This window comes from Geotrypetes seraphini, chromosome 14 (assembly GCF_902459505.1).
Source record: "Geotrypetes seraphini chromosome 14, aGeoSer1.1, whole genome shotgun sequence".
Lineage (NCBI taxonomy): Eukaryota > Metazoa > Chordata > Amphibia > Gymnophiona > Dermophiidae > Geotrypetes > Geotrypetes seraphini.
Window position 1 is genome coordinate 5,394,335 of NC_047097.1, and position 14,411 is coordinate 5,408,745.

The following is a 14,411-nucleotide window of genomic DNA, read 5'->3' on the forward strand; positions in this document are numbered from 1 at the left end:
TTCATCTTCAATTTAAGTTGTCCCCACTGGAAAAGTATTTTTCAGGCTCTACTAAGCCTAGTTTCGAGTAAATCCCTTCTTCAGGAGCCTTCTGTTTATCCAGCCAAGGGCTAAGAAAATCAAGGCATGAGTGAGCTGGGCAGCAAACGAACGCTGCCACTTAATCTAAACTGGAAATGATGTCATCCAATCCAAACTGCAACCCGAACGGGGAACAAAAGGTTTTACAATATAGCCCCCCATTTAAAATTCTTGTTCAATCCATAAGGAGCGACAGTATCCAATTCAAAAATCCAATACTGCTCTTGTAAATGAATGCGGACTTTTTTGTCCCCGATGTAAGTATCAGGTATGCTTTCCATAACCACCCACCGAAGTTACTGAAAAGTGTGTCCTTTGTCCATACAGTGAAGCACCGTGGAAGATGTAGTTACTTGTATGTTAATTCTGCTCTGATCTACCAGTCTGGTCTTAATTTGTATATGAGTGCACATGGACAAACAATAACATAAATAACCCATTTGGATCTGCATGTTGTCCGATGATATAATTTGTAACCCTTCTTAGTTGTGGATGAACAAAAACCTCACACTCCATAGATGTTGTGCACATGGAGCACGATTGATGCCCCCCAATATCCACTTGTTCAAAGCTCTCTGATGAAAATCTTGCCGAGGTCACTAAATTAGCCAAATTCTTGGGTCTAGCATAAGCTATACAGGGGCTTTCCTAGAAAATCTCATGCATAGACAACACATGCTAATGTTTCCGTATAATACTGGCAATTTGACTTGCCCTATCCAAATAGGTCACCACACAAATGTGTTTGTCCATGGATTCCCGTTGTTGCGGCTGTAATAACAGAGCTGGATTGGCAGACTGGATGGACCATAGGGTCTTTATCTGCCATCATCATCTACTATGGATTGGCATATAGTGCTCGGCGAAATGCCTATTGGATGGTTCATTCCAGATAATGTCTATCCCTAAACCGTTGCATTATAATTTTTACCTGTTGTTTAAATTCTTGGTCCAAAGAGCAAATATATCTCACCCTCAAGAATTTGCTAATAGGAAGAGTCTGCTTTAAACGGACTGGATGGCAGCTATCGTAGGTGAGATACGTATTTTTGTCTGTAATTTTACAGTATACTGTAGTGTATAAACAACCCTTCGTCTTAGTGATTTTTACATCCAAAAAAGTTACCGAACTTCTATCCCACGTAAGAGTGAATTTGAGATTCTTGTCCAAACCATTCAACCACTGCAAAAATTGTTCCAAATTCTCTTGTATCAGTTCATATAAAGAACACATCATCTATGAATCGTACCCAAAGGGTGTTGTGTTGGTACCAATGATATTTGTGTAAATGTTCCTCCTCAAAACTGGAGACATACAAATTAGCCATAATGGGTGCCATGGCCGTGCTGTTATAAAGTAAGCCTAAATTATAGAATTCAGAGTTGTAGAATTTCCCCTGTATGTATAAGCTAGGTATAGGAGACTTGGACAGATTGCAAATGTAACTTGAATCATCTAGCTTTAATGGTTCAAGTTCTGTGAGTATGCAGTACTCTTGTTTATCTGACTAGTTTGTAAGCCTCGTGGAACCAGGAAATATTTTTTTTTTGTCAGCGTTGCACAGATGGGTTATCCCTTCTTTTCAATAGGTAGTGGCAGAAAAAAGACTGAGTTCTACCAGTGACCACTGAAGAAGCTGTGGTATCCCCTGAAAGATTCCAGTATTTTTATCTATCTTCAGCAGGCAGTAGATTGCTGTTCAGTGTCCCTCTGTCCTTGACCTAGCTCCATGCTTTTCTGGCCAACAACAGTGAAGCTGCCAAGATACACCTACAGTGAGTGAGGACCACCTGAAGGACAACCATAAGGAAGACGGATCTATGGCTGGAGAGATAGTCATACACCAGGGACACCGACCTGCGGCTAGAGAGGTAAGAGAAGATAGAGAGGACAGCAATTGTCTTGGGGGGACTCCATCATCAGACAAGTCGACAGCCACATAGTGGGAGGAAGACAGGATCGGCTGGTGATCTGCCTACTGGGAGCCAAGGTAGATGATATAGTGAGCCACCTTGACAGGATCATCGACAGCGTAGAAGAGGAAGATACAGCGGTGGTGATCCACGTGGGGACAAAACAATGTGAGCAACAGGAACTAAAGCAGGGAAGGACTGAAGGACCAGTTCCGGATGCTAGGAGGGAAGCTGAAGACCAGAACACCGAGGGTAGCGTTCTCGGAGATTCTGCCGGTACACAGGGCCAACGAGAAGAGGCAGATGGAGCTGCAAGCAGTCAACGCATGGATGAGGCGCTGGTGTGAGGAAGAAGGATTCTACTTCGTGCGCAACTGGGCGAAGTTCTGGGGGAAGAGCAAGCTATTCAGAAAGGATGGACTCCACCTCAGCAGAGACTGAACGAGGCTACTTGCAAGCAACATCAAGAGAGAAATTGAGAAGTTTTTAAACTAGAAAGAAGGGGAAAGCTGATAGTTGACCAAGAGTCAATGGTTTGGGAAACGTTATGCCCAGAGGATACCGTGCAGGAAGATAGCAGGGAAGACTCACCGGATCGAAAGGGACACAAGAGGGAAGGAAATGCAAGAAAGTAACAGGCTGCAAACGCAAGAAGCCTAAAAAATAAGATGGGGGAATTGGAAGCTATGGCACAAAAAGATAACCTTGACATCATCGGCATCACAGAAACATGTCTGGGACACTATGCTACCGGGCTACTAGCTATACTGCAGAGATAGATTAGGTCAAAAAGGTGGGGTATTGCCCTATACGTCAAAGAGGGAATTGAGTCTACTGGAGAGAACACGCCGGAAATGAAAAATAAGGTAGAGTCTCTATGGGTCAAAATTCTGGGAACAAATGGAACAGAAATGAAGATCGGCATCTACTACCGACACCCAGGGCAGTCCGAAGAAATCGATGGAGAAATGACGGATGAGATTAAACACAACTGCAAGGGAGACAACGCAGTTATCAAGGGTGACTTCAATTATCCGGGGATAGACTGGAACCTAGGCACCTCCGGCTGCAGTAGGGAGATTAAGTTCCTGGCTGCTGTAGGCGATTGCTTCCTGGAACAACTTGTCAAAGAAAATACGAGATAAAATGCAATTCTGGACTTAATTCTAAATGGACTATGAGAACCGACACAAGGTGTAGAAGTATAAGGGACACTGGGAAGCAGTGATCACAATATGATCCGCTTCAACCTGGACAGGAGGGCAAAACATCGATCCAGAACGACAGCCACAGCACTGAACTTACGAAAAGGGAATTATGAAGGGATGAGACTCATGGTGGGGAAGAAGATTAAGAAGAGGATAAGCATTGTAAAAACGCTAGAGCAAGCATGGTCCCTTTTTAAGGACACAGTCACTGAGGCGCAAAATCTATATATATTGCGTATCAACAAGGGATCCAAGAGGAAAAAGAACAAGGAACCGGCATGGCTCACTTGTAGCGGTGAAGGAAGTGATCATAGACAAGAAGACTTCGTTTAAGGAATGGAAAAGGTCAAAAATGGATGAAACTGGAAAAATCACAAACATCATCAAAGCAGGTGCCATAAGGCGGTAAGAGGGGCCAAAAGAGACTATGAGGAAAAAATAGCCAAGGAGACAAAAAACTTCAAGCCGTTCTTTCGATATATTAAGGGGAAACGACCCGTGAAGGAAGCGGTGGGGCCGTTGGATGAACATAGAATAAAGGGAGTGCTAAAGGAAGACAAAGCCATCGCTGACAAACTGAACACATTTTTTGCGTCTGTATTTACCGAAGAGGATATACACAACATACCGGAAGCTGACAGGCTATACGCAGGAAATGAAGACGGGAAACTGACAGGATTAATGGTCAGTCTAGAAGAGGTATGCATGCAGATTGATAGGCTTAAAAATGATAAATCCCCGGGAACGGAGGGCATCCATCCGAGGGTAATCAAGGAACTGAAAGATGCTATAGCTGAACTAATGATGTCACTGGTAGAACTCTATCTTTTCTCTATCTGCTGGTAGGAAGGGATAACCCATTTGTGCAAAATGGTTTTACAAACTAAAGAACAGAAAATTAGCATGTAAGGCATAATTTCTCCATATATTAGTTAACACTATCTCCCATCTTTTCAGAATCAAGGGAAGGAGAAGCAGACAGGAGATTTGGGAAGTGCTAGGACTAAGGGTAGAGGAGCTGCTGAAGGGATCCTTGGAAGAAGGCACTATTATGGAGTTTGAAGAGTGGTACTGTTCTCCTGAGACAGCAGGCAATCTGTAATTTATATAATTCAGATTAATTGATACTTAGGTAGGAGAACACTCTTCTTCCATTCTTATGTATTGTATAGTCATTTTCTTTTCTGTGCTTTTAGAATTATCTGTCTTTTTCTAAATTCAAGATGAATTAAGTAGAAATTCCTCAAAAAAATAATGGAGCCAATTTTCAGAAATGAATGCGCATTTTGTGCACTTATACATGATCCAGTAAAAACAAACAAACATATACATCAGACTTCTCTTGGTCATCTTTCTGACAGCTGAAACTTTGGCTTGGATTCAGAGGCATAACTTTGCAAGCATATTGTAGAATATCCATTCATATATGTAAATTGCAAGAAAAGAAAAAAACAACAACTTATGACCCTTGATCACATGACATCTGAAAATTTAGTGTGTATTGGATGCAAAAAAAAGGAATAATGTGGCATTAATTATAAGCACATATTGGTGAAATAAATAGGTTTTCCCCAGAAAGACCCCTTTCATGAAGCTGGACTGCTAGACATAATCAGAAAATTTGGTATGGATCAAATATATAATTAAAATATTATTGGTTGACAAAACCGTGAATGCATATTTGTGAAATATGTGGCTTCAAAAATAGCAGTCCTGTCAGAATCTCCATGTCCTGAAAAGCTGGTGTCAATTGGATATAGAAAACAAAAAATGTAATAGGTTTATTTAACACTGTGCATATATTTGTGGAATACTTGGAATGTGAAAAAATACCCACACAAAAATGCAGCAAATAATTGAAAAATCTTAACAAATCTTTCTAGGAGAGAATGTTTACTTGAGGCCAAAGTTTTCTTCTACATTGCCTTTTTTTCAGCAGCTCTGAAATAAAGTCCTGCTTTCCACATACTGTAGTTGTACAAGCCTAAACTCTGTGAAGTAGAAATACTGGCTACAGGCTTCCTCCTTGTCCTGCTTTTCTCCAGATCAAAGTTCTTTCCTTTCAGATTGCCTTATAGTAGGCTTGTCCAACATATGACCCACCAAGTGCTTTTACCTGACTCACAGAAGCTTGGAAATTCTCATGCAAGCAGCAGGATTCCTGCTTCCCCACCATGACTCAACTTGGCTCTCTGCAAGCTTGAGCAGTGTGGTGCTGGAAATTCAAGTTGGTCTTGTGGTTTCAAGTCTCACGATAGACCAACCTGAACCTCTGGCACTGAATGGTTCAGGCTTGCAGAGAGCTGAGTTATAGTGAGGAAGTAGAAATCTTACTGTTTCTTCTACAGCTGAAGTCAGGGGAGGGGGTGGCTATAACACGAGAGAGAGAAGATGTGATAAAAGGCTGTTGGGGTACAAGAAAGAGAGACTGGATGTTCTTAGAGCATATGCATGAGTGTGCTTGTGCACATGCGTGTTTTAGCCCTCTGAATGTTAGAATATCTGATCCTTCAATCCTGCTCTTCTCTTACCTCTTCTTACTCGCCCTCTGTTCCCACCGTACCACCCCGGTCACCCAACTGTCTCCCACTCCTTCCCAATTCTTTCTGATCTGATGTAACTTTACAGCATCTCTTGTTGTATACCAGGGGTCTCAAAGTCCTTCCTTGAGGGCTGCAATCCAGTCATGTTTTCAGGATTTCCCCAATGAATATGCATGAGATCTATGTGCATGCACTGCTTTCAATGCATATTCATTGGGGAAATCCTGAAAACCTGACTGGATTGTGGCCCTCAAGGAGGGACTTTGAGATCCCTGTTGTATACCGTCTTGAACTGAAAAGGTATGACGGGATATAAATAAAGCTAAATAAAAATAAATAAAATAAAATATAAAATGTGGCCCCTGTTAGAAAAAGGTTGGACAAGCCTGCTTTACAGTCAGACATGCAACGTTTTCAGCATATACAGTAAATCTCTGTTATATAGCAGCTATTGTAGAACATTATTTAGAATGTAGCAGCCTAATTTGTGCCTATATCTTTTTTTTTTTTTTTCCCCCTCTCAGTATAATTCACATCATCTAAAAATGTTTACTTTTTTCTCCTAGGGCTCAGTGGATCTTTCGCTTTGGATGATCTTAGAACCTAGTCAATGAAATTAATGTGTAATGAAGATCCACTAAGCAGGCTGGATATGGCTCCAAGGAAACATCAAGCATTTATTTGATTCTTACTGAAGCCTTACACGCAAAGTGAACCATTTGGATCCTGCTGGATTTTATATATCTTATATTTATTACTATCCTTTGGAAGAGAGGAGCTCAGACAAAGAACTCTGCCAGTTTTTCTGGCAGGGGCTTGCTTTTGTAAGATCATGGACCATTCCAATAGGGAGAAAGATGAAAGGCAGCGGGTAGCCAAAGCATTGCCAGTGAGGAGTGGCCATAGTTCACGACCATCCAGTTCAACAACATCGTCTGGTGTTCTTATGGTGGGACCTAATTTCAGAGTTGGCAAGAAAATAGGATGCGGAAATTTTGGGGAGCTCAGATTAGGTAAGAACTTGGTGGTTCATATGAGCTGCTTCCTTACTCTTACACACAAACTAGATACTGAGGCCCTGATTCTATAAAGGGTGACTAAAGGGTGCCTAAGTGCCACCTAATGCTGAGTGGGACATATGTGTCTAAAGTAAGTGATTAATGAGACATTTAAGGGTCTTAACGAGCGATAATTGGCACATGGATGTCCAAAGAATCTGGACGTCACTTTGTAGGCGTTGCCACAATTTCATGGATGCCCATTGGGAAAACTCACACCTAAGGGAATAGGCATGGGTGTGGTTTCAATATGGGCGTCCTTTGATTCATTTGCATAACACTGAGCAACCTGGGGTGTCCATCTCATGCCTACATTGTAGACGAATGTAAACCAGGTCTACTTTTGAGCATAGTTTGGGCTTCAGATAGACCTGAGTTCTATGGATGGAACTAAGGCACAGTTTGGATGTCGTTAATGCGATCTACTAAATAGCTCTTTGGGTTTTTATTTTTGCTTTATTAAGCTCAAAATACATTTAATAAGGCACCACATAAACAGGGTACATCAAAACAGATATATTGCATGCAAAATCTTCTATTTTTGTGGACAAAAGCAATGTTATTTGCTATTTAGAGGAAAACATCCATTAACTGAAGCAGAGCATATGAAAAAAACCACCGCTTTAGGTTTCTTGCTAAAAGCTACCCTTTTTTTCTGATTAAACAGTGCTCCAATCAGCTCATTACTGAAAGCAAGGAAAGCACATGAAAAAAAATATATAGTTTGCATACATTGCATCATTTGCAAAAGCTTAAAAACTAAGAAAAACAGATACAGACCTTATTAGCATGGCTTCTACTTCATTGCAAAAGGAGGTGTGCAGCTGCACAATGCTGACCTCATTGTAAGATCATCAAGGTACACCTGCAAGGTAGAATGCCACAATTAAAATGTGTGCTGGGATTTGAACCTATGACCTCTGGAAGATGGGAACAGGGCTTTTACCCATTGAGCCACAGCAGCTTCCACTAATGTCTTTCTTCCTCACATCTAATATGATAGCTTAGGGATCTGCTAAGCTATGATCTTCTCAGGTATTTTCACATGACTAGGATCACTAAGCTTTCATGGTAGGACTTCCCATGACTGAAAGAAAGTGGCTTTGTCTCAATGGGTAAAAGCCCTGTGCTCATCTTCCAGAGGTCATGGGTTCAAATCCCAGCACATATTTTAATTGTGGCATTCTACCTTGATGATCTCACAATGAGGTCGGCATTGTGCAGCTGCACACCTCCATTTGCAATGAAATAGAAGCCACTCTAATAAGGTCTGTATCTGGTTTTAAGCTTTTGCAAATGAAGTTATGTATGCAATCTATATATTTTTTAATGTGCTTTCCTTGCTTTCATTAATGAGCTGATTGAAGCACTGTTTAGTCAGAAAAAAGGATAGCTTTTTAGCAAGAAACCTAAAGCTGTGTTTTTCATGTGCTGTGCTTCAGTTAATGGATCTTTTCCTCTAATTAGCAAATAGCATTGCTGTTTGTCCACAAAAATAGAATGTTTTGCATGCAATATATCTGTTTTGATGTGCCCTATTCATGTGGTGCCTTATTAAATGTATTATGAGCTTAATAAAGCAAAAATAAAAACCCAGCGAGCTATTTAGCAGATCGCATTAAGGACGCCAAACTGTGCCTAAGTTCCGTCCATAGAACTCAGGTCTATCTGAAGCCCAAACTATGCTGAAAAGTAGTCCGCCTTTATAATGCCTATAGGACCTAGTTTTACAATTGCTATGCAACTTGCTAGCTCATTGTGTAGCACACTGGTTAAACCTACAGCCTTCTACCCTAATGGTTCTGGTTCAAATCCCAGTCACTCTCTCTGATGGAAGAGAAATAAATAAAAGCTTTAAACAGATCCAACTCCTAGTATCGCAATTATAATGAAAAACACCATAAAATTGCCATTCTAATGACTTCATAGTAAAATATTATAACATTAAGGACATTGTTTGGACGTCTAATTCTCGCCTAAAACCCAGTTCTCTAAAGGACGTCTCAAAATTTAGATTCCTAAACAGTGCTGAGCATCGCTGAGCACAATTAAACATAAGAACATAAGAAACGCCTTCGCTGGATCAGACCTAGGTCTATCTAGTCCGGCGATCCGCACATTCAGAGGCCCAGTTAGGTGCTCCTTATTGAAGACCCGGATTTCCCGTATCCCCCGATGTGATTTGCAAGAAGGTGTGAATCCAACTTGCGCTTGAAACCCAGAACAGTAGTTTCTGCCACAACCTCCTCCGGGAGAGCATTCCAAGCACCCACCACTCGTGTGAAACAGAACTTTCCTACAATTCTACAAAGGACGCCTATTTTGGACATCCAAATGGCGCCTAACTTTAGAAGCGCTTTGCAGAATCAGGGCCTGAATGTACAAGTACAGAGTTCACAATCCATTTTACAAATAACGATTTTTTTTCTTTATTAAAATTTATAATTACAACTTATCTACCAAACCCCTTCAGTTTTCTTTTGTATTTAGGTGTAGGAAAGAAGTTATCTTTTTTATGTGACTAACCCATAACTTCTGTAAGAGCTTTCAAGAGTAATACAGTACTTTCTTAATCAGGTCAACATTTAACTTTTACTTTTAGCCTGTACAGCATACTTGATTTCTTTTGTTCACTGCCATTGCTTCTTTTATCATGTCCTTGCAACAAGTCAGTGATGAGGCATGCAGAAGAATTCATAGATTGACAGGAACTTGATAGAAATGGTAATAACATGTCTGATAAGGCCTCTGAAACTGAATTGAAACCATGGTGTCATTTCATATAACTATAGTAAACTACTACTGTAAAGCAGAAATGGATCAGAACCTCTTCAATGTAACAAACAGATCAAAAAATGTACAGGTTCTACATGCAATTGAATTGAATTGATAATGAACAAGAGGAAAAGACCTCAGAAGTCTGCACCATAAGGAATAATAAATTCCAGCGATGGTTTCTCAGCAGGACAGGTTCTCTATCATTGATCTCAAAAACCTCTCAAAACCGATTAACAAAAAAATTATTAAACAGTGTATTCAACACCTGCACAGTTTAATCGGTGTAAAATTGGTAATATAATGCACTTATCTGGATTAATGATAAGAGCCCCAAAACCGATTAACAAAAAAATTATTAAACAGTGTATTCAACACATGCACAGTTTAATCGGTGTAAAATTGGTAATATAATGCACTTATCTGGATTAATGATAAGAGCCTGACGGGATCCGTTTCGCCAGATTATTGGCTTCGTCGGGGGACCTTTTGATAGCTAAAAAGCAACAGAAAAAGACAAGTGCTTAAATTTTACTCAAACAGATAAATGTTAAATACAATTGTCACGAAGTTTATACGAAATAGTACTCACTGCATTCAGTCTGAATTACAACACATCAAAAAATGGCGCCGGTGGCGCTAGAACGCCACGCATGCGTACTTAAAGGGACAACACGATGACGTCACTCAATGTATTAGAAAAAAGAGTGCCAGCCGATATTGCTGTTTAAACCCGCAGGTTTCAAGGAACTTAGCTTAAATTTCCATCTTGCTTCTCTTTGCAGGAGTCTCGTGTGCCGATCACCTCCCCGATCATTCTTGATTTCTTTATCGATGCACATACACCTTAGCTGATGGAATTCATGGGCGAAATCAAGGCAATGTTCTACTATGGGGGCACTGGTTTTCTTAAGCTTCAGGTTGGATCTATGCTCACACATCCTAGTCCTGAACGGGCGAATTGTTTTTCCGATATAGACTTTAGCACATGGACAGATGATGGCATATATAACAAAGTCAGAATTACATGTCATGAAATGCTGCAAATGATACATCCTATTGTCGACAGGATTAGTGAATGTGGAACCTTGCACAGTAACAGCACAGATGCTGCACGAGCCACACTTGAAAAAACCCTGTGGCCACGAAGTTCTTTCAACTGAGGCGGTGCGGTACATGGAAGGACTCAAGATGTCTTTTAAATTTTTGTCCCTAGTAAACACAATTCTTAAAGGGACATCTTGGAAGATAGGTAAAGTTTGAATAATCTTCCAATTTTTCTTGAGAATGTTGGCAGGAATACTTCCATGTGCTGTAAACCGCACCACACAGGTTTGGACACTGTCATCGCTGTCACTGGATTTATTGCTCGCAAACAATAAATCCCGATTATAATACTTGGCTCATTTCTGTGCACATTTTAAAACTTTCTGTGGATATCCACGAGTACTTAGTTTTTCACCAAAAGATTTTGCTTGGGTCCTATATCTACTAGCTGTCGAGCAATTCCTCTTAATGTGAAGGAATTGTGAAAAAGGAAGATTATTCCTTAATGCAACAGGATGGCAACTTGTGTACTCTAAAATCGTATTTCTGTCAGTTGGTTTGATATGTAAATCTGTAGCAAAAGAATCTTCTAGCTGTATGACTGTCACATCTAGATAAACAACAGAAGACCGGGAGAAATTCATCGTAAATTTGATGCACTCATCACAAGAATTCAGCCAAGCGTAGAACTGATGTAGTTCTTGTTCCGTGCCACTCCACAGCATGAAGATGTCATCTATATAGCGGAACCAGTGGAAAAATTTAACTTGAAAAGGGGAACAATCAATCCACATACATTCAAACGCTGCCATATATAAATTGGCGACTGAAGGGGCAAAAGTGGCACCCATTGCCACTCCGGTTTTTTGTTTATAAAAGATGCCATCAAAAATGAAAAAGTTCTCTTTCATAGTGATTCTAGCCAAAGCCAACAAGAAATCCATAGGTATCGAATGAGGTCTTACTCTCCTGTCAAAAATGTCCTTTAACACTTGTAAAGCGTCATCTTGAGGGATGGAAGTATACAACGAGACGACGTCCAAGGTAACTAACAAAAATGGAAAACTGCACGCATCCACTTGTACTAATTTGTGAAGAAAATCTGCAGTGTCCTTAATGTATGAAGGTACTTTCGGAACCTCGTACTTCAAAAATTGATCTAAAAAAAAATTGACAATGGTTCCAACAGGGAATCACGGGATGACATGATCGGTCTCCCCGGAGGTTGCTGGAGATTCTTATGAATCTTTGGTAACGTGTAAAACACTGGAATCGTGGGCCATTGTTTATTTAAAAACCGATGGTCTTTCTGTGTGATGAATCCAGCTATCAAACCCACATTCGTTAGTTTTAGGATTTCTCTTTGTAACCTAGTAGTAGGATTAAATTCTAATTTTTCATATACATCATGTTGACTCAATTGCTGACAGATCTCATTGTAATAATATTTTTTATCCAGGACTACAACAGCTCCTCCCTTGTCTGCTTTCTTAATAATAATGTTCTCATCTTTCTGAAGAGTGGATAAAGCTATTCTTTGCGCAGAGCTTAAATTCCCTTTGACCTTATGACGAATTCTGTACCAATCATGAATATCTTTCAAAACACATTTTTTAAATGTGCTGATAACCGGGTCCACTGGGCCCGGAGGCACCCACTTCGAATGGGGACTTACAATGGTACGGTCATAACTCTCCGTTTTATCACTGAAAAACAAACGCAACTGAATAACCCTCAAAAATTTTTCAAAATCAACAGAAAATTTGAACAAATCAAAGTTAGATGAGGGAACAAATGAGAGTCCTTTTGACAAAAGATCAGTTTCATCAGCAGTGAGAAGTTTATTCGAAATGTTGACTACCACTGGTTTATTTTCGCTTGAGACCTCGTGTTCGGTCGTGATCTTGGCGTGCCTCTTCTGCCTCTCAACCTTCCGCGTCTTTGAGGTTGGCCCGATCGTAAAAAAGCCTGATTGGAGCTATTAGTGGAATGTGTTGTAATTCAGACTGAATGCAGTGAGTACTATTTCGTATAAACTTCGTGACAATTGTATTTAACATTTATCTGTTTGAGTAAAATTTAAGCACTTGTCTTTTTCTGTTTCTTTTTAGCTATCAAAAGGTCCCCCGACGAAGCCAATAATCTGGCGAAACGGGTCCTGTCGGGCTCTTATCATTAATCCAGATAAGTGCATTATATTACCAATTTTACACCGATTAAACTGTGCAGGTGTTGAATACACTGTTTAATAATTTTTTTGTTAATCGGTTTTGAGAGGTTTTTGAGACCAATGATAGAGAACCTGTCCTGCTGAGAAACCATCGCTGGAATTTATTATTCCTTATGGTGCAGACTTCTGAGGTCTTTTCCTCTTGTTCATTATCAATTCAATTCAATTGCATGTAGAACCTGTACATTTTTTGATCTGTTTGTCATTTCATATAAGCCACCTGAGCTTGGATTTGAGCCTGTGGTCTGTAGGTAAACCCCCACCCCACTATAAAACACTGTGACTGTTCTCTAGAGACATTCAGAAAGGAGCATAATTCAAAAGTTCCGATATAGGTAATGTGGTTTAGAGTATGCAGTCAGTTCACTTGTAAAGACATCTCCATAGAATGAAAAATAGAGCATTAAATTTAATAAGTTTAAGTGAGTATTCTCTTTATTTTTATGTGATGTGTTAAAACTCATTACTATATCTGATAATTCTTTGTTCTAACTTGATTATAGAAGTTTGAGGTATGTACTCAATATAGGGAATTTCAAACTATGCATTTAAATTTGTTTTATAGTGGCAAAATTCAGCAGAGATCCAGATCTAGCTGCTTGCAGAAAAAGTTAAAATGGGTAATATTCATATACCTTGGTGTAGCATGAGAGATAGTTCTTTTAGCAAAATTATGTTTGTGAATATTTGATAGACCAGTTTTGCTTTAGAATGAGCACATAAACATGATCAAGACAAAAGCTTATAGAAGTGGTTATTCATGATCAAAAGCATGTAAATGCAGAAGGTTCAACAAATATTCTGCAATAGTACTGTTGGATTTTAGTTATGAAAGGCCACAATTTGGTTTTCAGGCCAGTATAGTCACATTTAATGTTTATGCAATGCAATACAATTTGAAGTTGTAGCAGCAGCTTTATATTTTGGTTATTCTGGAAACCAAATTGTTGGTGATCCATTTATGTTGTGCAGAACAGTGACTACTATGGACTAAAAAGTTTTGAAAAGGTTAGCCAATGGAGCCGCCAGAACTTCCCTAAATCTCGGATATATGAGGAATGTTCAATAATTTATCTTCCTCTATAGGAAAGAAGATAGTTTTCAAAAAAATGTTTGTTTTTATTTTTCATTGTTGTCCCCTGATAGCTCCATACACTTCAACAACTTTTTCTGCGATGACTTTAACCCCATTGAAAATAATTCTTCTGACTGACCTTCAAACTGGGAATTCGCAGCTTCCTTGATGTCTTCATCACTTGAAAACTGCTCACCACGGAGAGATTTCCTCAAAACTTGGAACATAATTAGAGGGAGCCAGGTCAGGACTGTAGGGTAGATGGTTCAGCTTCTGAAACCCACATTCTCGGATGGCAGCCTATGATTGTCTTGACTTGTGCACCGGCACATTGTCATGAAGAAGCAGCACGCCTGCTGTGCTTTCCTCTTTTTTTTTCTCCTTGATTGACTCACGCAAAGAGATCATTGTTTGGTGTAACTCTCCCCAGTTATGGTTGTCTTGAGTGACATGAACTCCAGAAGCAAAAGTCCATCATGA

General features: G+C 39.8%; 1 protein-coding gene across 6 annotated transcripts in view; it reads left to right on the forward strand.

Moving 5' to 3' along the window:
- CSNK1G1 (casein kinase 1 gamma 1) overlaps positions 1 to 14,411 on the forward strand; it is a 255,154-nt gene that overhangs the window by 54,005 nt on the left and 186,738 nt on the right. For 5 of the 6 annotated variants that reach the window (XM_033919970.1, XM_033919968.1, XM_033919971.1 and 2 more), the window contains one exon: positions 6,313 to 6,759. In XM_033919970.1, coding sequence (XP_033775861.1) covers positions 6,579 to 6,759 — 181 coding nt within the window. In that variant the 5' untranslated portion in view covers positions 6,313 to 6,578. Of the gene's footprint in view, positions 1 to 4,160; positions 4,336 to 6,312; positions 6,760 to 14,411 lie in introns of all 6 variants that reach the window. The other variant, XM_033919969.1, reaches the window with a different exon arrangement.